Genomic DNA, 25,175 nt, shown 5'->3' on the forward strand with positions numbered 1-25,175 from the left:
TTGACCTCTCCAGTCTTTCCTTTGCCCTTCTTCTTTCCCCTTCAACCCTTCTGCCCAAAGGAGGAGCCAATGGCTCCAAAAGCTTGCCAATTACAACAACTCTTCATATGTGTGTTCTGCCGCAGCTTGGTGAGTAGATTTTTATCTATACAATAAAATATAAAGTAGCATACTGTCTACCAACTCTTTGTATAATGTCCTACTGTGACATGATACATGAACAGGTCAAACAACAGAAAAGAAATAATGATTCTCATATTGTAATTTAGATTGTGTCCCATTTAAGTCACTCATTTAGCCTGTAACAAATGTTTAATGTTAACTGCCTTATTCTTATCTTAAGAATTGATGAAATATTTTTCCTAGTGTATTTTCCATTTTATTTGGCTCAAATTGCACCAAACTCCATTTTAAATGATTCACATTGCATTCTCTCAAATACTGTTACATATACATATAAAAAAATTCTCCAAAACATTTATTATTATTCATGAGACTGTTGGCATCTGGTGGTCCTTCTCTGTATTAGTCTGTTAGCCTGACTGGTATGTGGTAGTACGTAGCCGGCACCAACCCAGACCTCTGCTGCAATTCTTGATGTGCCACACATTTATGACTCAGCCTCTCGATGAGGTCTGTCTCGCATGAGGACACAGTTATACTTTTTAATATTCTACTGTCTTTTTATAATAATGAACTGTTATCTCAGGTGTATAGTGGAATTAATTTGTATACTTGTTATAACAACTAACATAAAGGTAACTGTGCTTTATTTCAAATTCATAGCCAATTACGACGGTACAAAAACAAACATGTAGTTCATCACACTGCAGGATTTCATAATCTGTACACTGTGCATATGTCAAGAACAAATTACGTGAAATTGTTAATTTATGATTACAACTACAACACTGTAAATATTTTTCTTACTTTTACATCTTTGCAGATCTGAATGTGGCAGCTTAGTCCCGTCGAAACTATAATCCAGTGTACCTACATGTGATCAAGGCAATAAAAACTTCATTATCTGAAGCATTCTTTACATTGAAATAGTGTTTTCTTTACTTTCTTTTTGTTTACATGTGATATCATGTGCCACGTCGATACAGCTCAGATGAATTCTCATTTGGTATCGCTGGCTTCAACCGCCTCAGAGGAGCTCATCAGAACTGGTGGCAGGGTTGCAGACTCTAGTCTCAAGATGTGCCTACGGTGTTGCAGATGAGGCGGCGTTGTGCACAGTGGGTGTGGGCATGGCTGTGCGTGTGGACGGCAGCGGCAACAGCGATGCCGCCACCTGCACTGCCTGGCAAGCGCGATGTGTTCGTATCACGTGGCTGGGGGGCCGGCGGAATGCCCTTCAGTGTGCTCTACCTGCCTGCACCTGTCCTGCCTGCAGGCGAGCCACAGCCACAGTCAGAACAGCCTGTGTCACAGGTAATAGTGCTGCAAAACCCACCATAACTGCTGGTCTCTGACCTACAGTAAGTTCCAATCCTATAGTTTCAGAGCAATTCACTGTTGACATTTCTGAAAACTGTACACTGTTGTTGTAGTAGTATTTAGTCTGAAAATGATTTTGATTCATCTTTCTGCACCGATCTACCCTGTGCAAGGCTCTTCTCTTTCCATGCCTACAGCAACCTACATCTGCTTCCTGCATTCAACCTTGGTCACTCTAGTCAGTTTTAACCACCCCCATGCACACGCGCACGCACACCCACACACATGCACCCCCCCCCCACACACACACACACACACACAGGTGCGCACTTCCCTCTGTTATCAAATTAACCGCTCCTTGGTGCCTCAGGATGTGTCCTATCAACTGGTCCCTTCTTTTAGTCAAGTTGTGCCATGAATTTTGTTTCTTCCCAATCCCATATAGTATCTCTTCATTTGTTAACACCTCATATCTTCAGCATTCATCTTTTAAAAAAATTCTATTCCTCTCTCATGTTGTCTGTTTGTTGTCCACGTGTAACTTCCATAAATGCTATACTCCAGACAAATATATTCAGGAAAGGCTTCTTAATTTATAATAGATGTTAAAAAAATTCTCTTTTTCAAAAACACTTTTCTTGCTATTGCCAGTTTGCATTTTGTATTGTCTTCACTTTGCTGTCATTAGTTATTTTGCTGCCCCAATAGAAATGCTTGTCTACTACTTTTAGGGTCTCATTCCATTTCATAATTTTGCTCCCTGAGCATAGCCTAATTTGAGTACATTCAACTACTCTCACTTCTGTTGATGTTCATGTTATAATTTCTTTTCAAGACACTATCCATTACTTTACACTGACCTCGCATCACCTTTGGCAACTCACAGAATATCACAATCTCATCAGCAAAAATTTTCAATTCCCTTCTCTGTGAACTTTAATTCCCTTTCCAAATTTGTCCTTGGTTTTTTTACTGTTACCTACCGCATTGCTTCATGTCCCTGGACTTGTGTACCTGTAGTCTGGTTTCTGTACAAGTTGAAGATAGCCTTTTTCTACCGACATATGAATTGCACTGATCATGATTTTTATATTCTTCCATGTGTAAATATTTAGCTGGTGGTTGGTTAGGTTGAACACCAAACAACGCGAACTAGAGTAGTGCATGGTTCCTACAACTACTAATGAGCAGAATGTGTTTTAGCAACTGTCTACAGAAATTTATCTACGAGCTTTTCTCTCCATTGCACCCTAAATCCAATAGGATAATTAGATTATTATTTTCTGTAGATTCCAGGGCAGTGCCTTTCTACACACAGGCTGTCCCAAAGCCTTAAGGTTAAAATTATACAGATGGGAGAAAATCCTAAACTTATTATTATTTTAAGAGCAAAAACCAGTAGGTAGAAATGAGTATTTCAGGTGGTTAAAGGTCTTAAATGAGCAATGCATATCAGATGTGGATTTTTATATTGTTTGTATACTGTAAGAGACTGCTGCTTGCTGCATCGATGTTTATAGTGCTACTGTGGGAAACAACACACAACAGTCTACATCTACATCTACATTTACACTCCGCAAGCCACCCAACGGTGTGTGGTGGAGAGCACTTTACGTGCCACTGTCATTACCTCCCTTTCCTGTTCCAGTCGTGTATGGTTCGCGGGAAGAACGAGTGCCGGAAAGCCTCCGTGCGTGCTCGAATCTCTCTAATTTTACATTCGTTATCTCCTCGGGAGGTATAAGTAGGGGGAAGCAATATATTCGATACCTCATTCAGAAATGCACCGTCTTGAAACCTGGACAGCAAGCTACACCGCGATGCAGAGCGCCTCTCTTCAAGAGTCTGCTACTTGAGTTTGCTAAACATCTCCGTAACACTATCATGCTTACCAAATAACCCTGTGATGAAACACACCACTCTTCTTTGGGTCTTCTCTATCTCCTCAGTCATCCCGACCTGGTACGGATCCCACACTGATGAGCAATACTCAAGTATAGGTCAAACAAGTGTTTTGTAAGCCACCTCCTTCGTTGATGGACTGCATTTTCTAAGGACTCTCCCAATGAATCTCAACCTGGCACCCGCCTTACCAACAATTAATTTTATATGATCATTCCACTTCAAATTGTTCCGCATGCATACTCCCAGATATTTTACAGAAGTAACTGCTACCAGTGTTTGTTCCGCTTTCATATGATCATACAATAAAGGATCCTTCTTTCTATGTATTCGCAATACATTTGTCTATGTTAAGGATCAGTTGCCACTCCCTGCACCAAGTGCCTATCGGCTGCAGTCTGTGATGTGTCAACAATGAAGTTTGCCACTGTCTGCAGTTCATGATCAAATGTCAATGATAGAGCATTACATATTACAAGGACTTGCAGACATGTATTTAACGTACAGTGCAGCAGAATTTAGTGTTCAGATTGATGAATAAAAGTACAATATGAGTTTCACAACAAATGTTATGTTAATTGGCAGAAAATTATCCCCACAGACATATACTTTGAAGAAACTGGGTCTTCAAGTAGCAGAAATTTGCATAAATCTGCCACAAGAAGTATTATTTGCAAAGCATAATTTGAGGAGATGCATCTGCCAGAATATTCATGAGTAATGCCACCAATTATGCCTGTGAAATGTACAATTCAAGAACACAGCATACTTTTCACAGTATATGTAAGTGACTTAGTAGATAACATTGGAAATTTGACAAGACTTTTTGCAGATGATGCTGTTCTATATATAAAGGTCCTACACTAGAAAACTGTAGCAAAATGCAAGATGACCTGCACAGGATCGACACTTGGTGCAGGGAGTGACAACTGAACCTCAACATAAATAAACATAATGTATTGCATACACACAGACAGAAAGACTCTTTATAGTGTGACTACATGATTACAGAACAATCACTGGAAGCAGTTACTTCCATAAAATATCTAACAGTATGAATACAGAGAAATTTGAAGTGGAACAACCACATAAGATTAATAGTGGGTAAGGCAAATATTAGATTGAGATTTATTGGAAGAATCCTTAGAAAATGTAGTCCATTAACAGACGATGTAGCTTAAAAAACCGTCATTCGACCAATATCTCAATACTGCTCACCAGTTGTGATCCATACCATACAGGTTTGATAAAGGAAATAGAGAAGAAAAAAAGAAGAGTGGCTGTTTAGTTACAGGTTCATTTGCTAAGTGTGAATGAATCATGGAAATGCTCAGCCAATTCCCACGGCAGATGTTACATGAGAGGTGTTCTGCATCATTGTGTGGTTTACTGTTAAATTGCAGAGAGCGTACATTACTACAAAAGAATCAACCACTACACTGCTTCCTCCTGTATATAGACAACACAGACGCTTACCAGCAATCATTCCTCCTGCAAACCATTCTTAACTGAAACAGGGAGGGAGAAAAGTACCCTCTTTACACACTGTAAGGTGGTTTGTAGAGTACAGATGTAGATGTAGATGGAGTGCTGGAGGAGCAGCAATTATAACCTTACTGTACAAATGTGTGCAAGCGATGATGCCAGATGGTTCTAAACCAGAACTCAGTTCTGACAATGGACTCTGTTATAATGTATGCATCAAGACCGGTGAATGTCACTTTTAATTGGTACCATGTTACACACTACAAACTGTTTACATCTATATGCAGTTCCAGCCATTAGTTCATTATCTTTCCATATAGTTTTGACCTAAGAGTTGAGAGACATTGTATGTGACGGTTATTCAGAGAGTGAGGTTCAAATCTCCATATAGCTTATCAAATGTCATGTGAACACTGAAATATGCACGCGCACTTACTTCTGGCATGCCTTACTCGTCAAATGACACCATTTGCATTGGTGTTGTCACAGTGTACTGTTTACAGTGTCAGTTCAAAATGTTTAAAACAATCAATCCACCTGCTAACTGGGAAACACAGTCAAGTGATTCAGTTTCTGACAGCAACAAACTTTGCAGTAGCAGAAATTCATCAACAGAAAAGTGAGGTGTATAGCCCCAACGCAATACGTGGGTATTGCATGGGGTAAAAACTTTCAAGGAAAGACAGAAAAATGTCCACGATGAACCGTGATCGATCATGCCAACCATCAGTGATATCAGAAGATTTGGTCAAAACCATAGACTAAAAGATTAGTGAAGACTGGCAATTCAAAATTTCAACTTTAGCACTGGAATTTCCAATTTTGGGCAGAACAACTTTGCACAAAAATTGACTCTGAAAACTTGCAATTTATGAATTGTGCCCACAATAAGTTTCCAGGCTGCTTACTGAGAAACATGAAATGAGAAGAATGGCTTGTGCCCTAAATTGGAAGGAAGGTGATCAATTTTTAGAGAACACTGTCATAGTGGAGGTGACATGAGTTTTTTTCACATGACCACATAATCTAAATGTCAGGCAACAGAATGGCATCACTCAACAACACTAGTCATAGTGAAGGCCAAGCAGACACTCTCAATAGGCAAGGTTAAGGCAACTGTGTTCTGAAATAGACATGTGGAGTATTGTTAGTCGAATTTATGCAGCAAGGGACAACAATAAATGCAGCCGCTTACTGCACAACCCTGACCAAACTTCAATGTGCAATACAGAATAAGCAACTTGGCCTCCTGATGTCTGGAGTTTCATTGCTGCATGACAATGCTGCCATTCACACTCAAAATTTGGTCAGATCTTTTGAGTGCTAACAGATTGTCCACCCACCATACAGTCCAGACTTGGCACCAAGCAATTTTCACTTGTTCCACTACCTAAAGGAGTTTCTCAGCAGCAAGTGAAATTAGTATTTAAACAGTGGTTATCCTTACATGTGGCAGATGTCTATGAAACAAAAGCTTGTAGAATGTTATGACAAATGTTTAAACAAATCTGGAAACTATGTAGAAAAGTAGAGAAACCAGCAAGGAATTAAATAAAAACTGTTTATTGAAAACATTTGTGATGATTCGTGTTTTTTTAAGAAATTGGACCTTACTTTCCAAATAACCCTTGCAGCTCATACTAGTATAACATTCTTCACCTGAGGAAGTGATAAATAACAATGGCTGTGGTGGAACGATTTTTTTTTTTGGGGGGGGGGGGGGGCAGGAAGGGGAGGGGGGTTCATGCATATAGCGAACAGAAAAGGAATGACATTAATCAGAATGTACTGTAAACTTGGGTAATATCAAATCAATGTGTAAACAACACATTTGTGGCATGACAACTTGGAAGAAAAACAAGTCTAATAGTTCTTGGAACATTTGAACTCTATACACACTAATTAAAATTCATGGTGGAACTTGAAAAAGAGGGCCACTTCTGGGAACAACCTAATAAAAAATTCATGGTGGAACTTGAAAAAAGTGACCAGCTACCTTTTTTCAATATATTAGTTACGAGAAAACCAGATGGATCCCTGGGTCACAACATATACAGAAAACCACACAGGCTGTCCTCGATCTTCAATCCTCAAGTCATCACTGTCATCAAAAAGACATTAGGTACTACAGACTCTTGTTACATAGAACACTAACACAGACTAGGAGGGCCACAATGAAGAATTACTTACAAAGAATGTGCACTCAGATCGTCAACCTAAGTGGGCACTGCTATCAAAATCAAGAATGGCTGAAAGAGAGGTTGAGACCAACACACAAAAAGAGAAGCAAAGAATTGATCATCTACTTCATATTGGCCCAGTATCTGGAGAGGTTAGTGGGCTCCTACAGAAGCATGCATCCAGGGTATTCTGCTCCTGTTGACTACATTAGAAAGTCTTATTCCCAATATTAAAGATGATCTAGATCTCCAAAAGTTCAATGCGTACCACATTCCATGTAAAAGTGGCCTGTCTTACCTGGGGCAGACTATTACAACAGTCGAGGGGAGATGTAATGAACAACAACAAACCCAGTTAAAACAAAAACACAAATCAGCATCATCGATCAATATCTCCAGTATAAGTGTAAGTAAGGAGGCTATTAACAAATTATCTGCAATAGCATCTTCATTATTTGATTCAAGTAGTGTGACGTTTTCATAATGCCTCACTCCAGATACAAACATTAATAGTGCATTGCTGAGGCAAAGTTCGACAGGAAGTGGTCCTTCCCAGTCACTGAAAAAATTGTTGCATGATGGATTATTACAAGTAGGACGAGCTATCGAGGTTTCATCATGTCTCATAATGCAGCTCAGAAAATTGTTCATTAGTTTTTCATAATGCACCAGAATCGTCTGTGCCAAAACCTACAAATCTAGCGTATTATCTTCAATCATCAGTTTTGGTAGGCAGCTTGTGCACAATCCCTGAAACTATATTTGTTTGTAATTATTTCATGGGAAACAATTCATGTCTCTTTGAGGCATTATTCACAAAGTGCACTGACACTTAAATGAATGTTGGTTCAGTGTGTTTCTTCATCTTTTCAAAAAATGTCATCTGAGAGTTAATATGGATTGCTTTCCACTACTCCTTTTATTATTATCACCACCATCTCAAAAATTTGGTGCCAAGTTTCGAGTGTTCATGATGTTGTGATCTTCAGTCCTGAGACTGGTTTGATGTAGCTCTCCATGCCACTCTATCCTGTGCAAGCTTCTTCATCTCCCAGTACCTACTGCAACCTGCATCCTTCTAAATCTGCTTAGTGTATTCATCGCTTGGTCTCCCTCTACGATTTTTACCTTCCACGCTGCCCTCCAATACTAAATTGGTGATGACTTGATGCCTCATAACATGTCCTACCAACCGATCCCTTCTTCTGGTCAAGTTGTGCCACAAACTTCTCCCTAACCCTATTCAACACCTCCTCATTAGTTATGTGATCTACCCATCTAATCTTCAGCATTCTTCTGCAGCACCACATTTCAAAAGCTTCTATTCTCTTCCTGTCCAAACTATTTATCGTCATGTTTCACTTCCATACATGGCTACACTCCATACAAATACTTTCAGAAACGACTTTCTGACACTTAAATCTATACTCGATGTTAACAAATTTCTCTTCTTCAGAAACGCTTTCCTTGCTATTGCCAGGCTACATTTTATATCCTCTCTACTTCGACCATTATCATTTATTTTGCTCCCCAAATAGCAAAACTCCTTTACTACTTTAAATGCCTCATTTCCTAATCTAATTCCCTCAGCATCACCCGACTTAATTCAACTACATTCCATTATCCTCATTTTGCTTTTGTTGATGTTCACCTTATATCCTCCTTTTAAGACACTATCCATTCCGTTCAACTGGTCTTCCAAGTTCTATGCTGTGTCTGACAGAATTACAATGTCATCGGCGAACCTCAAAGTTTTTATTTCTTCTCCATGGATTTTAATACCTACTTTGAAATTTTCTTTTGTTTCCTCCACTGCTTGCTCAATATACAGATAGAAAACATTGGGGAGAGGCTACAACCCTGTCTCAATCCCTTCCCAACCACTGCTTCCCTTTCATGCCCCTCGACTCCTATAACTGCCATCTGGTTTTTGTAAAAATTGTAAATAGCCTTTTGCTCCCTGTATTTCACCCCTGCCACCTTCAGAATTTGAAGGAGAGTATTCCAGCCAACATTGTCAAAAGCTTTCTCTAAGCTTACAAATGCTAGAAATGTAGGTTTGCCTTTCCTTAATCTAGCTTCTAAGATAAAACATAGGGTCAGTATTGCCTCACGTGTTCCAACATTTCTACGGAATCCAAACTGATCTTCCCCGAAGTTGACTTCTACCAGTTTTTCCATTCGTCTGTAAATACACTCCTGGAAATGGAAAAAAGAAAACATTGACACTGGTGTGTCAGACCCACCATACTTGCTCCGGACACTGCGAGAGGGCTGTACAAGCAATGATCACACGCACGGCACAGCGGACACACCAGGAACCGCGGTGTTGGCCATCGAATGGCGCTAGCTGCAGCAGCATTTGTGCACCGCTGCCGTCAGTGTCAGCCAGTTTGCCGTGGCATACGGAGCTCCATCGCAGTCTTTAACACTGGTAGCATGCCGCGACAGCGTGGACGTGAACCGTATGTGCAGTTGACGGACTTTGAGCGAGGGCGTATAGTGGGCATGCGGGAGGCCGGGTGGACGTACCGCCGAATTGCTCAACACTTGGGGCGAGAGGTCTCCACAGTACATCGATGTTGTCGCCAGTGGTCGGCGGAAGGTGCACGTGCCCGTCGACCTGGGACCGGACCGCAGCGACGCACGGATGCACGCCAAGACCGTAGGATCCTACGCAGTGCCGTAGGGGACCGCACCGCCACTTCCCAGCAAATTAGGGACACTGTTGCTCCTGGGGTATCGGCGAGGACCATTCGCAACCGTCTCCATGAAGCTGGGCTACGGTCCCGCACACCGTTAGGCCGTCTTCCGCTCACGCCCCAACATCGTGCAGCCCGCCTCCAGTGGTGTTGCGACAGGCGTGAATGGAGGGACGAATGGAGACGTGTCGTCTTCAGCGATGAGAGTCGCTTCTGCCTTGGTGCCAATGATGGTCGTATGCGTGTTTGGCGCCGTGCAGGTGAGCGCCACAATCAGGACTGCATACGACCGAGGCACACAGGGCCAACACCCGGCATCATGGTGTGGGGAGCGATCTCCTACACTGGCCGTACACCTCTGGTGATCGTCGAGGGGACACTGAATAGTGCACGGTACATCCAAACCGTCATCGAACCCATTGTTCTACCATTCCTAGACCGGCAAGGGAACTTGCTGTTCCAACAGGACAATGCACGTCCGCATGCATCCCGTGCCACCCAACGTGCTCTAGAAGGTGTAAGTCAACTACCCTGGCCAGCAAGATCTCTGGATCTGTCCCCCATTGAGCATGTTTGGGACTGGATGAAGCGTCGTCTCACGCGGTCTGCACGTCCAGCACGAACGCTGGTCCAACTGAGGCGCCAGGTGGAAATGGCATGGCAAGCCGTTCCACAGGACTACATCCAGCATCTCTACGATCGTCTCCATGGGAGAATAGCAGCCTGCATTGCTGCCAAAGGTGGATATACACTGTACTAGTGCCGACATTGTGCATGCTCTGTTGCCTGTGTCTATGTGCCTGTGGTTCTGTCAGTGTGATCATGTGATGTATCTGACCCCAGGAATGTGTCAATAAAGTTTCCCCTTCCTGGGACAATGAATTGATGGTGTTCTTATTTCAATTTCCAGGAGTGTAATTCGCGTCAGTATTTTGCAGCTGTGACTTATTAATCTGATAGTTCGGTAATTTTCACATCTGTCAACACCTGCTTTCTTTGGGATTGGAATTATTATATTCTTCTTGAAGTTTGAGGGAATTTAGCCTGTCTCATACATCTTCCTCACCAGATGGTAGAGTTTTGTCAGGTCTGGCTCTCCCAATGCTATCAGTAGTTCTAATGGAATGTTGTCTACTCCCAGGGCCTTGTTTCGACTTAGGTCTTTCAGTGCTCTGTCAAACTCTTCACGCAGTATCATATCTCCCATTACATCTTCATCTACATCCTCTTCCATTTCCATAATATTGACCTCAAGTACATAGCCCTTGCATACACCCTCTATATACTCCTTCCACCTTTCTGCTTTCCCTTCTTTGCTTAAAACTGGGTTTCCATCTGAGCTCTTGATATTCATATAAGTGGTTCTCTTTTCTCCAAGGGCCTATTTAATTTTCCTGTAGGCAGTACTCTCTTACCCTTAGTGATATATGCCTCTACATCCTTACATTTGTCCTCCAGCCATCCCTGCTTAGTCATTTTTCACTTCCTGTCGATTTCATTTCTGAGACGTTTGTATTCCTTTTTGCCTGCTTCATTTACTGAATTTTTATATTTTCTCCTTTCATCAATTAAATTCAATATTTCTTCTTTTACCCAAGGATTTCTACTAGCCCTCGTCTTTTTACCTACTTGATCCTCTGCTGCCTTCACTACTTCGTCCCTCAAAGCTACCCGTTGTTCTTCTACTGTATTTCTTTCCCCCATTCCTGCCAACTGTTCCCTTATGCTCTCCCTGAAACTCTGTACAACCTCTGGTTTAGTCAGTTTATCCAGGTCCCATCTCCTTAAATTCCCACCTTTTTGCAGTTTCTTCAGTTTTAATCTACAGTTCATAACCAATAGATTGTGGTCAGAGTCCACAGCTGGCCCTGGAAATGTCTTACAATTTAAAACCTGGTTCCTAAATCTCCGTCTTACCATTATATAATCTATCTCAAACCTGTCAGTATCTCCAAGCTTCTTCCGTGTATACAACCTTCTTTTATGATTCTTGAGCCAAGTGTTAGCTATGATTAAGTTGTGCTCTGTGTAAAACTCTACCAGGCGGCTACCTCTTTCATTTCTTACCCCCAATCCATATTCACCTACTACATTTCCTTCTCTCACCTTTTCCTATTGATGAATTCCAGCCACCCATGAAGATTACATTTTCGTCTCCCTTCACTATCTGAATATATTTTTTTTATTTCATCATACATTTCTTCCATTTTATCATCATTTGCAGAGCTAGTTGACATATAAACTGGTACTACTGTGGTAGGCGTGGGCTTCGTATCTATCTTGGCCACAATAATGCGTTCTCAATGCTGTTTGTAGTAGCTTACCCGCAATCCTATTATCCTACTCATTATTAAACCTGCTCCTGCATTACCCCTATAATCATTCTAAACTAAATAGTAATGAGTTGGCAATGAAATTCCGTAGCTGCTTCCCCCATTATATGCATAATACAATATGCAATACAAATTCTGAATTTACCAGCATCTGGAATCGACACTACCCTACTGCATCTAAATTTCAGGCACCAGTGTGTTGCAACAAAGGTTGGTGAATTGTAGTAGATCATGTAGATGGAACTGCAGAGCCATGAAGTCTAAAAATTTATTTTTCCTCCACATTCTTAGACTTTTGGATAGTGGCTGGGTGATAACTGGAAACTGTGCCTACTGAGGAATGTAAGGATTCAAAACGAAATGACTAGCATATTTCATCCAACACACAATATTATGTTAGGAATACAGGATTCTAAAACACATAACTTATGTATTTCATGCAATACACACTATTATGTCATTTTATTGCAGAATGTATCAAATAACTGAAACTACAAGAGTGAAAAAAAGCCTGGTAGTGACTCATAATCAGGTAGGAGCAAAATTCTAAAATGTAATTAAGTCTGAAATGCCAAAAGAAACAAATACACCAAAAACTGCATGACTATGTTGAACAGGTGTCATAAGCACTGGAAAAGATCGTTTTGCTTCTTTGGCATGTGAAACAAACAATGAATAAAAATTACATGTAAAGGTTATTCTCTAGTTTCTTATGATTATGGACAGATATTCATAGCAAGAAAGCTGCTGAGATCAACAGAAATCTGACCTTTTTATACTCCAACAGAAATTTGTTCTCAATGCAGAAACTGACATAACTGAAAGACACAAAGGTTCACATAGTTCCACTGTATCAGGTTAAATGAAATGGCTGTTTAACAAAATGTCACTCAAATGGCATTTGGTGTCTTTTTAGTCAATCACCATAGGGTAATAAGAAATTAATTTCAACAATATCAGAAATAACACAAATACAGAAACCCAGTCTTATTTACACAATATTCAATAATCTGCACATTCATTCCATAGCACACTGTACTTACATTAAGAGTGACTAAACATCCAAATCTAATCCGTATTCGCAATAGCTACTCACCAATATGTGTTTGCTATAAAGCTAACTATTATTAAAGCCCACAAAATTTTAATGTCTACAGGCACTTACATTTCCCAATGGAGCAGAGGAAGAGGACGATGAAACTGATATCCCAGAAATTGCTGAAGAAGACACCGGCCTACCTCATACAGCTGCCTACCGTGCGATGGAGCTGCGTAATGCTAGGGAGCTCCTACAGCAACCACTATCCCGCAAGCACTATTCTGTCATACCTCAGCTGTTCGTATCTTACGGTTGGGGCCCACTTGGAAAATAAAACTGGAATTTTCATCCACTCTATTCCAATCTATACTCAAAAGCTCCAGTGTATGTGAATGTATTTATTTAACTAATACAATCAATTTTTGTCAAGTTTGTCAACTTATTCACTGAAATACATGTAATAAAATTACATAGAGAAGTGAGTCAATAAACAGCATCTCTGCTTACCTTATGTGCTTTCACAATAAAGTGTAGTTACTGGTACTATGATTGCAATATGAAATACAATGTGTAATGAATGGACTATTTCTGTGACCAAATTCACACCTATGTAAATAGAAAATTAACCTCCCAATATTGCCTTACCCACAGGAAAATGATAAATTATTCAAAGTCGGTAAAAATTGGCTTCATGTTAGTTTGTAAGGGATAAGAAGCATTACACAATTCACATACAGTGTCCATGATTGATTAAAGCAAACAAGTGATCACTATTAAAACACAGAAAATGAACTGGCCTACATAAACATGGCACACCAAAAAAGGTAGCAAACTCAAACAATGGAAGGTCTAGGATGGAACAGCAACAATATGAAAAGCATATTTCGCTATTCACCACAGCCACTGAGCTGCAGACAGGCACAATGTGCAGAAAGACTACCAAACCTTTCAGCTTTCAGACAAAAAACTCATACTTCCAAAGTAGATTGGCCTCAATAGCTGGAGACTGTAGTTGTGTGTGTGTGTGTGTGTGTGTGTGTGTGTGTGTGTGTGTGTGTGTGTGTTTGCTTTTTCAGAAGAAGGACCTTCTAGTCCAAAAGCTTAAATTGTTTAGTAATATTTTCATTGCGTCCATTTGCAGCTCATCAATGTGGTGAACAACAACTAGGGCACACTGTAAAAATCGCTTACCACAAGGTCCTCCAGGGGGAAAAAAATTGTGTACCATGATGGAAAGCTTCACCATGGCAAATAGTTTAACCTTCTCACTTACAAACTTGAAAAGGGTTTAAATAGCCCGCATCAGCCAGCTTTGGTTAACCCACATATGCTTTTAACAACATGTCATTTTACTAGTGATTACAGAAACCTTCCACATTCCCGAGAAATACAGAGTATGGTATGTAATGTCCTGGCTATACCAGGTAACTAATTTATGTAGATTCTTACTATGTATCTGAAACAAATTTCTGCAACATTCTTTGAACATTCATTTTCCTCACACCTAATCCAAGGAAACGAAGAAAACAATGTACACTGGCAGAAAAAAAAACCCGACACCAAAGGGATTTGTGCAAGAAAAATGAAGAAAATTTGTAGGCATGTTTCTACATCTGAAAGACGAGGTCTGTTTAAATTTAGCAACAGTTGCGTACGAGTGGTGCTAGTAGCGCCACTATGAGAATGCAAATAAAGTTTGGTTTAAATATGTGCTGTAACTGTCATGAGTGTTAGCTACCTTTGAGAGTGCTCATAGTGAGTTGATGTTAGTGAAGAATTCCTTTAAGAGAGGAAGGTATGTATCAATAACTCACTGAGTTTGAAAGAAGTCGTGTAATAAGGCTACGAGGAGCTCTATGTTCCTTCTGCAATACAGCATGAAGACTTGGCATGAATGTAGACACTGTACATGACTGCTGGCAGCATTGGTCACAGGAATGTACTGTTGTAAAAAGATAAAGCTCCAGATGACCATATGGCACTACGGTGAGGGAAGACCACCGAGTTCAGCATTATGGCTGTGATGCATTGTACTGGGGTCTATGTCTGTAGCAGCGATTCAAGCAGCAGCTGGCTCCACAATGACACAACAAATTGTTACAGATCGGTTACATCAAGGACAGCTCTGACCCATATGCCCTGTAGCATGCATTCCACTGACCCCAAACCAACACTGTTTGTGACTTCACTGTTGTCAAGCGAGAGCTCATTGGAGGGCAGTGTTGAGTTCTGTTGTGTTTTCTGATGAAAGCCAGTTCTGCCTGGCAGCCAGTAATAGCCTTGTATTGGTTAGCAGGAAGCCAGATAAGCACCTGCAGCCAAGCCAACTGTGGTCTCAAAAGACTGAACATACAACTGGAGTTACAATATGGCATGCGACTTTGTATAACAGCTGGAGCACTCTTGTGGTTATTCCACATACACCAACCACAGATTTGTACATCAGTCTGGTAATTCGATCTGTTGTGCTATCATTCAAGAACAGCTTTCCAGGGAGTATTTTCCAACAGGACAATGCTTGCTGTTGTAACACAACATGCTCTACGAATATCAAAATTGCCTTGGCCTGCTCGACCAACAGATGTCTCTATAAGTGACCAAGTTGGGAGATCGGACAACAATTTCAGTGTCATCCACAACTAGCATTAACCATCCCAAAACTGACATCTGGCACCTGTGCAACACAACACATGCATGTTTGCATGCTTGTATTCAACATTCTGTCAGCTACATTGGTTATTCATGTACCAGAATTTCATATTTTCAATGACTTTTCTTGTTCCTACATTACCCAGTGATCTTACTACATTAATCACTCAATTATGTTAGTCAGATAAATGTAATCCTGAAATTTCATTACTCTACATTAATTATTTCTTGGTGATGGAAGTTTTTCCATCAGTGTAAGTATGTAAGTACTGTCAACAGTAAAATTCTCTTACGTCACTGTCCCTAGAGTAATCTGTTGTATTAACCCTAATTTAGTTGCAGTGAGTGAACATGTGTAACTAACACTATTGCTCCACTTATACTTCATATGAAAGATAGACTACACATCCCTAAAGACTGTGCTAAATACAGGATGCCTTTGTTCATACTATGGGAATCCATTCAGAAATAATACTTTTAGTTCAAATGTGAGACATCTGTGTGGTCATAACTCACTAGTCTTTTTAGACCCATTGCTGAGTTTTCCATGGGCTATACATTCATCTTCCTAATACACAGTTGATTTCTATTCAGAACTTTATTTACTATTACAATGAGAACAACATAACCTACTCACTTATGGGATCTGTGGTTGATAACACGAATTTGTATAGAAAGATGAGAATCCATCCAGTAAACATAAGGCAAAGGAATAATCTTTATGTTGGGAGCACATCTTAAATTACTGCTCAGGGAAGCATGCACACTTTCTAAAATAGATTTTCAGCAAGTTTGACAAGAACTGGAGGCTGTTGGATACATTAAAAACTTGTGTGGGATGTTTTATGCAGCAAATCTAATAATATTTGTTGATACAGTACTTTTGTTGTTTGTTTTGCATCAAATACAGGGTGTCCATAATTACAGTTCCAATTTAAAAACACTGTATAAAGACAACCACTATTCGAAATATGTCAAATTTGAATAGCGTATGAGGAATGTTCAATAAGTAATGCAACACTTTTCTCCTGAAATCAGTTTGGTTTTACTCAGGTTTCCAATGCACCATGTTATACCCCACTCTTTTGGCTACAAAACCCTATTTTTCAATGTAATCTTCATTCAATGTGACTTCCTTATGCCACCTTAGTGGGAGGGCCTGTATGCCTACATGGTACCACTCTATTGGTTGATGTCGGAGCCAACTTCTTGCGCATCAATGACCTCCCCGTCATCCATGTATTGAGGATGGATGAGGAAGAACAGTTCAATGAAGGTCTCCATAGACATTTTGCACCTGTAAATTTTGCCCTGGTTTTCTGCCGAAAGAAACTCAATGACAGTTCTCTTCTCAGAACATACCTCCATTACAGATACCATTTTGAAGGCTATGTATAGTGCCATCTCTATACATACACTTCATAAAACTAAAGCGGCTGAAGTGGGGATATTCCACGATTTCTACAATCAAAATTGGCAAAAAAAAAACTGTTGCATTACTTAGCAAAAGATAGTGCTTCAAGTATCTTAACATAAATGGCGTCAGCTACAAATGACAAATGAATCACAATACGATGGATATGGTTTGAGTCACACATTATACCATCCATACTGTTCAGTGTGCATGACTGCAAAAGTTCAGCAGTCAACAGTTGTGGCACTGCTACTTAGGTAAGCTCACCCACCATGGCAAGGTCATGCTACATTAAATGTGAGAAATCACTTTTTAATTGTCCTGAGACCAAGAACGACAGAAAAAGCAAAATGGCATCAGTTTTTAATTGTTCATGGGCCAAAAACTGCATAAAAAACCAAACAACATTGATTTATAACTGTTGCAAGACCGGCACACATGTTCAACATGCTGTCCACTGTTTTCTGCCGCAAGCTGAAATTGAGAAACAGCATGTTCCACAGCTGATCAGAGTGTCTCGGGAGGTCATGTTCAGAATGTATTGTGCAATTCATGCCTTCAATTCAGTTACATTCATAACTGCAGCACGGAACACAATATCTTTCAGATAACTCAACAGCCAGAAGTCACATGGATTAAAATCGGGTGATGTGAATTGCCAGGCTGCAGGGAAATGAAGGCCGATAATTTCTGAAATATCTCTGCAGTAGCCAATTCACTGGCTATGTAAAGAGTGTAAGAGTGTCATTTTCCACAAAAATGATCCTATCCACACATCCATGCTGCTGAAGGGTTGGAATGATACTGGTGCGCAAAGACTCTTATAGGGTGTACCGGTGACAGTACAGGTAACAAGACCCATATGACTCATCCCTTTGGGGGAGGGGGTGGAATCCTACAATAAACAATGCCATCAACCTGTGTTTTGCAGAATGAAGTGGTAACGGTTGATGTGTGTGCAGATTTTCTGCTGCCCATATTCTGCCATTCTATGTCCTTGGGAGTGGAAATGGGTTTCATCTGTTCACAAAATGTTTCATGGCCATTCATTGCTCACTTCCACAAAAGAAAGAAATTCCAGAGTGAACATTTGTCTTGCTGGCAGATCAGCAGGACGTAACTCCTGAACATGGGTAATTCTGTATGGATAGCAGTGCAGGATGTTTTGTAGGATTTTTGCACAACGCTCACAGGCATGTCCAAAGTTCGGGCAATTCCCCATGCACTGCATGTTGGCACACCACCATTTGACCTATCCTGCAATGCAGTCACCTCACTTTCGACAGACGTCGGATCAACTGCTTTCCTTCCTCTGCCAGACTGCACTTCAAGAAAACTGGTATTTTTTAATTTTGTAACTATTTCCTACAGATCCTCAGCAGACATCAGACCAATGCCTTTTTTCATACCCTTGAGTGCCCAGAACTCCTGTGGGGCTACTGGTGCACAGCCTCCTTTCTTGTAAAAGAGCTTTACTAGTAGCATATTATCCTTCATGGAGACAATTACGAACTTTCTCCCTGCATCAATAACAAGCTGTTCAAATCTGATATTGTTCTGAGCAGTGTTTCTCTTGCTGCAGCATTTTAAAACTGGAATTTTACTTGTGGACACCCTGTACAGTATCAATTGGTTAGAGTCACAATCCTTGTGAGCTGCAGACACAAACACTGAGTGTGTGATGAGAGCATCTGCTGGTGTAGCTATACCACAGTCAACACAAAGCACTATTCACCCAGGGTTTCTGTGAGCTCATCTACTCAATGGGTAGTTTAATTAAACAAAGACATCAATGCAATTCAGAAGCAAACTGCTAGTTTTGACACCAATAGGTTTGATCAACATGCGAGTATTATAGAAATGGGAATCCCTAGAGGGAAGACCATGTTATTTTTGCAAAACACTTGAGAAAATTTAAAGAACAGGTTTTTGAAGCTTATTGTAGACCGATTATACTGCTGTGAATGTACATTTTGTATAAGGACCATGAAGATAAGATAGAAATTAGGGCACATAACAGAAGCATATGGATAGTCTTTTTCCCCTCATTCTATTTTTGAGTGGAACAGGAAAGGAAATGTCTAGTAGTGATAGAGTGAACCCTCCACCACACACCATATGGTTGCTTACGGAGTATGCACCTACATATAGATGTAGTTTGTGAGCCAAATCATAGCTTTTAATAGAAGATAAAGTCAGCGATTTAATTACAGAAACCACAGAAATATCAACAATGCATCATTACATGAACACTGCGTGTGTTAGCAATTCTGATTTGGGTCTTCATAAATCATTCCCTGCAAACAATGGTATGGTTCCTCCTAATAAGCCAAGCATTGTGGTCGATGATGTGTGCATGTGAGTGCCTACCTCTATTAGCTAACCACATATGCCACAACGGAAGTATTCACATGTTTACATTTGTGCTCATTTAAAATACCTCAATAATTTGAAATCTTCATCAAAAGTGAAATACAAGCTGTGACTAGTTTACTGCATACAAAAAAATGTGAAAACAAGTTCAAGTCATTGGCAGACTAGTTACATTTATGGTTAGAATACTATGAAAGATGGAATGGTAAAAAGAATGGGTCGGAGTGGCTAAAGATGGCAGTACACCACTAATGAAGAAGGAAAAGTGAGTACTACTGAAGTCTTGGTGCAAAAAGATGACTGTGGGCAAGAAGAACAGAGAAGGGAGGGGGGCCGGAAGTTGGGCTCATGTTGGGTGCCAAAAATGTGAACCGAGGTCAACAAAACCAAATGATTAACCAATGCTTCTAACTTCCTTTAGCAGTGCAATAACAAAGGTGACGAATTTTTAAACAAAATTGTCCCTGAAAGCAAAACATGGCTGGCTCATGTTACAATATCCAAGGAAAGAGGGCATTCAAACATTATCAAGGGAAGTGAAGTTCAAGCAGACAATGCTCCTCAAAAACACATGTACACGGTTACAAGTGGACTTTTTGCCTCACAGTAACACAGTCAATTTTGAGATGCACTGTGAAACATTAATTAAACTACGCTGAACAATCCAAAACAAGACATGGCAAGCTCAGTAAGGGGATATTTTTTTCCTCCATGACAATTTCCCTCCACATGCAACTCAATGAACATAACACCTAATCACATCAACTTGATCACACCCACTGATTCCTACTTGTTCTTGACCTCGGAAAAACATTTCGGTAGTTGGCAGCACAGTAATGACAATGATGTCCAAAACGCTGTCCAGCAGCAACTGACAAAAAACATGTGCTACACTCGACAGAAAACATATGAAAAACAGAAGAATGTGTATCAAAACAGATGTTCGGAATGAAGTACAAGATGTGTAAGGAAGGGAATACTCAACATGGAATACTGAAGTACAGACACTACCCTTTGTTGGTAGACTGGAAAAAAAGCTATGGAAATGACAATGAGATAAGTGAATTTGAAAATCAAATTTTCCAAATTACTTCTTAATTACAATGTTAGTTTTATATTGCTTTATTCTAAAACATCATCAGCAATTTACTGTCACCTTATTTCACTTACTTGTGTTCTCTCTGACATAACGTAAAGACGAATAAATTAACCACTGGTTAGGCTTGGATTGAATAAAAACAGTAACTGAAGCTACAAAGTTGTCATAACCAAGATATTACTCATAAACTGCCACTGTGGGCACAAGGCACAATAATATTCATGTATCAACTCAGTTTGCCTGAAAGAAATACTGTACTTGATCTTTGGTTTAGCAACTGGTACGTACATGATTCTCTGTGCATCAAATCTTATTGACATTATTTATTAAACTTTTCATTCTTTAGCTGTCTGACCCCACATGTTGTTAAGATTTCCCTACATACATGATTATAAAGCTTGATCTCCTACTTTATTTTTATATGGTGTGCTATTTTATCGTACTCAGTCATGAAACAGAGGATACACTAATAAAACAAAAGTCAACCACCAAAGCAGAACATAATATTATTTTAACTGTGAAACTCCAGAAGACATTTGACACAGTAACACATCAAACCTTATTAACAGAAGTATAATCATGTGGGGTATCAAAACAAACTTGTAACTGAATTGAGGATTTCTTGATAGGGAGAAAGTAGCATGTTATCTTGGATGGTGCATTACTGACACATGCTGAAGTATGAAAAAAGCTGCACAAATATTCTTTTGGGTCTTGATAAGATTTCATAGTGGTGCTAAGAGTGACATACCACTTAAAATGTTCAGAGGTATAAAACTGTGCACTTCAAATGTGTACTGCAACATGACTGCAATGAATGAGTCAAAGGTGGAATTATTCCACTCATACAAATACTATACTGTAACTATTCATGGATGTAAGAAATGGAATGATCACACAGATTCAGCCATAGGTAAAACAGGTGACAGACTTCAGCTCTTGGGTAAGACACTGAAAAGGTGCAATCGATCAACAAAGGAAACTGCTTACAAGATGGACACTGAAAAGGTGCAATCAATCTACAAAGGAAACTGCTTACAAGACACTCATGCGACTCTTCCTAGAATACCCTCATGTCGAAATCACTTTTGAGACCAACTCCAAAGTCAAGGGTGTCAATGAGGTACAACACTTGGAACTGAAAGTATGTTTATTACTGACACCAACATACAGCCACAACAATACTGACCTCCTGTGTGAACAGTGCTGTTATTTACAGAAACATCAAATATATCGGACTGTTAGTTTTTATTCAACCATCAAATGTTCCACACACACAAACATCACAACACAAATATTTCAAGAACCTTCCAGAAATGACAAATAGGAAACAACAAATAATTGCCGGTCTTCATCTTTGAACTGGTGACCAATAGCACACAAGCCTGAGACACTAACTGCTTCCTATCCTCGAGAAACAGTAACCTACTGCTGCAGAGTTTCTCACTGGGCGAGGCTGCAGCACACTGGATCTAGATCTTGTCAAGAGTCCTCCATATGGCAGTGCACATAGATCCTCGCATACTGGTCATGTTGTTACACCCTCTTCATTATAATAAGCATTAAAGGTAGCCCCTCCCATCATATCTTTGTGATCATCAAGTGGGTCTTCAGTTTCCTTGAACCTCTCATCATCAACCTCAGCCTTTGGACTGCAGCAGGACATGGATGACATCTCCGTCTTCTTGATGAAGGGGTCATAATTGTCAACTACGTATGTGATGATCAATAAGCAACAAAGGATATGATACTGTCCTAAGTAATGCTTTAGTAACTTTTCCGATAGCCCCACTTTCTGCACAGGCACAAAATCCATACCACATCTCCCGAGCTGTATCTCACTGGCCACTGGCATTATAGCACTCTTGGTCTTTCTCCTGGATGTGCAGCATCCGTTTGCAAGCCAGCTGCCTTGCTTCTTCAGGCCTGGTGTTTCACGTAGTCATACTATCATCCAATTGAAAAGGGAACAGTGTTTCCACAGTCGTTTCAGCCTCATAACTGTGGAGCAGAAATAATGGTGTGAAATCTGTAGTGTCCTGCATTGCCATGTAGTACATAAATGTCATGACAGGCAGTACTGTAACCCAGTCTCCCTGTTCAACAGCAGAGGGAGTGCATCTGCCAGTGGATTATTAAAGAATTCTGTGAGGCCATTAGTTTGTGGATGGTAGGCAGTTATCACCCTGAGGGTGATGTCGCAATGTGAAATTCTCTCCGATATTAGTCTCAAGTGGAAAACTTTCTCAAGATCAAAGAATTTAATCAAATGCAACTGACTTGCCTGAATAGAACTGTTCAGGTGGTTTGCATCTTGTGGCATAATACACACTGAACACTCATCAGCTTTCTTGTGCAATGTGTACAAGATGTACACACTGAAAACAGACTGGCATGTTGTCCTCCTTTCCTCCAAATGTCAGTTATTCTGGGGGCTTTTTGCATTGGTCGGATGCTGGGTTGTTGTTTGACAGTGGTGGCATAAGTCTGAGTTGAGTCCATTCTTCACAGTGTTTGGTGAAAATTGGTGCCAAAGATCATTACACCTCCTCTTTGACATTCTGTATTACCTTCTTATGCATCAGGTCAATATTCTTGTAAATTTGTTCTCTTTTGTGGACTTGGTCTGACATTTCTGGCTGTCATACACTGCTGCATCTCTTCTGTTACTACCTGGCATCTGAGAGAGGCAAGTTCTAGAAATGCCAACATTTGGCAGATGGTCACACTTTCTTCATCCGACTCTTTTCTGTTGCCTTTCCTGAATTTTCTGTCACTACTTGGTGAAAGGGGGTATGTAACTTAAGTTTAGTAAGACAGATCAGCTGAAGGATCAAACAGGAATACAACCAGAGAGGGGAAAATTAGGGCCATTGAGGAGTTTCCTAGGCCAAAGAATAAGAAAGATTTGAGGGCTATGTATGGACCTTTTGGGTTCTATCGGTGTTTTGTGTCATCACAAGCATTTAATAACCCAGCACTGAATCAGTTATTGAAAAAGATTGTGCCTTGGAAGTGGTCACAAGCATTTAATAACACAGCATTGAATCGGTTACTGAAGAAGAATGTGCCCTGGAAGTGGTCAGAGGAATGTGAGGTGGCTTATTTAAATTACTTAATTGTTGACCCGTCCACGGCTAGTGGTAAACAATTCCAGTTGCCTATCTAATGACTTCCAGGGGTGATGAAAATTTTATTTTCAATTTTTCATATCATAGTATTAACCAAATTTAAAATGCCGTCATAATCTCCTCATTAAAGGGGTATAATCTTATGTTAAAGATTTCACACACTAAGACAAGTATTTTGGTTAAAAAAAAAAAGTTTATGTGCTCTGAGGCAGTGAGCCTTACAGCAGGCAAATCGCCCAACTTTTTTACTATTAACCCCACTCGGAAATTTTTTTACAAACATTACCTACAAATATCAATGTGTGATAAACTGCAAAATACCCAAACTATATTCATCCAGTATTAAATTTCAAGAGTACTTAGCATCTTCCAACAAACTTTTAACACAATTTCCAACATTTTTCTAAACTGTAAGTTATATACTTCGGCTGTTTTCACACAATAACTTTACTGGGGTGATTAAACCATGCAGTTGAGTCACTGCAATACACAAATACCGTGTGGCTGAGTTGCACACCTGAATCGTCGGGCACACAACTGAACTATGCAGCTGAAGCTCTATGGTGAGAGCTGTCTGCCTGCTTGCTCAAGTGAGTTATTAAATGTATTCTAATGAGAAAATGTTGCTCTTTGTTTTGTTATTGAAAAGAAAATACAGATGTCAATGAAAGTATTGAATTTTCCAACTCTGGTACAAATTTTTTACACATCTCCCAGGCATTATGTTTTTCGATCTTATTGCTGTAATATTCATTTCCCGAATCCAAACTTATGGCAGAGTGTTCTACTTCATTGATAAAAAGTTCCAAGTTGGAAGTTATACTTGAAGGAGGGAAGTGTATAAAATTACTTAAACTGACACAGAAAATACAAATGAATCAACAATCACAAAGTGCAACAAACCACAAATGCAGTACAGCCTGCTGAGGCGATGCAGCAACTGTTTTCCCCCACCCTCTGTAACCGCACGTGTGAAAGAGTCAAACACGGCTGAATCGCCACAACCAGTCACTGGGAGTGGTGCGTGCACAGGGGGTCATGCTGCCAAATCACCAGTGTGTGAGAAGCCTTAAATGTAAAAATATTTAAGAAGCTAACTCAAGTGTAAAGTAATCAGAAGTTTGAAGCTGTTTTACACATTGCAGTTCTTGTTTAAATAATAGGGGGGATTACTGGTTTTAAATCTAACATTTAATATTCCAAGACATTTTACTACGTGAGGCATCACAGAGTTGAAGCACTGTACTCTCATTTGAGAAGGTAGTGGTTCAAATCTCTGTCTTGGTGCACAGATTTAGGTTTTCTGTCATTTCCCTAAATCACTTAAGCTAAATGACAAGAATGTTCCCCTGACAATGATATGCTCACTTTCTTCCCACACTGTAGCTTCTGCACAGTCTTTACTGACATTGTTGACAAGATATC

The 25,175-nt window shown here is 40.0% G+C and overlaps 2 protein-coding genes across 3 annotated transcripts in view; one reads left to right on the forward strand and one right to left on the reverse strand.

Annotated features, from left to right (window-relative positions):
- LOC126278362 (uncharacterized) overlaps nt 1-13,590 on the forward strand; it is a 46,988-nt gene extending 33,398 nt beyond the window's left edge. For both annotated transcript variants that reach the window (XM_049978423.1, XM_049978424.1), the window contains exons 2-3: nt 1,222-1,437; nt 13,203-13,590. In XM_049978423.1, the coding sequence (XP_049834380.1) occupies nt 1,222-1,437; nt 13,203-13,418 (432 nt within the window). In that variant the 3' untranslated portion in view covers nt 13,419-13,590. The remainder of the gene's footprint in view (nt 1-1,221; nt 1,438-13,202) is intronic.
- The window catches only part of LOC126278360 (RNA-binding protein 42-like), a 299,697-nt gene that overhangs the window by 176,654 nt on the left and 97,868 nt on the right, over nt 1-25,175 (reverse strand). The gene's annotated exons all lie outside the window — the stretch shown is intronic.

This window comes from Schistocerca gregaria, chromosome 6, assembly GCF_023897955.1.
Source record: "Schistocerca gregaria isolate iqSchGreg1 chromosome 6, iqSchGreg1.2, whole genome shotgun sequence".
Taxonomy (NCBI): domain Eukaryota; kingdom Metazoa; phylum Arthropoda; class Insecta; order Orthoptera; family Acrididae; genus Schistocerca; species Schistocerca gregaria.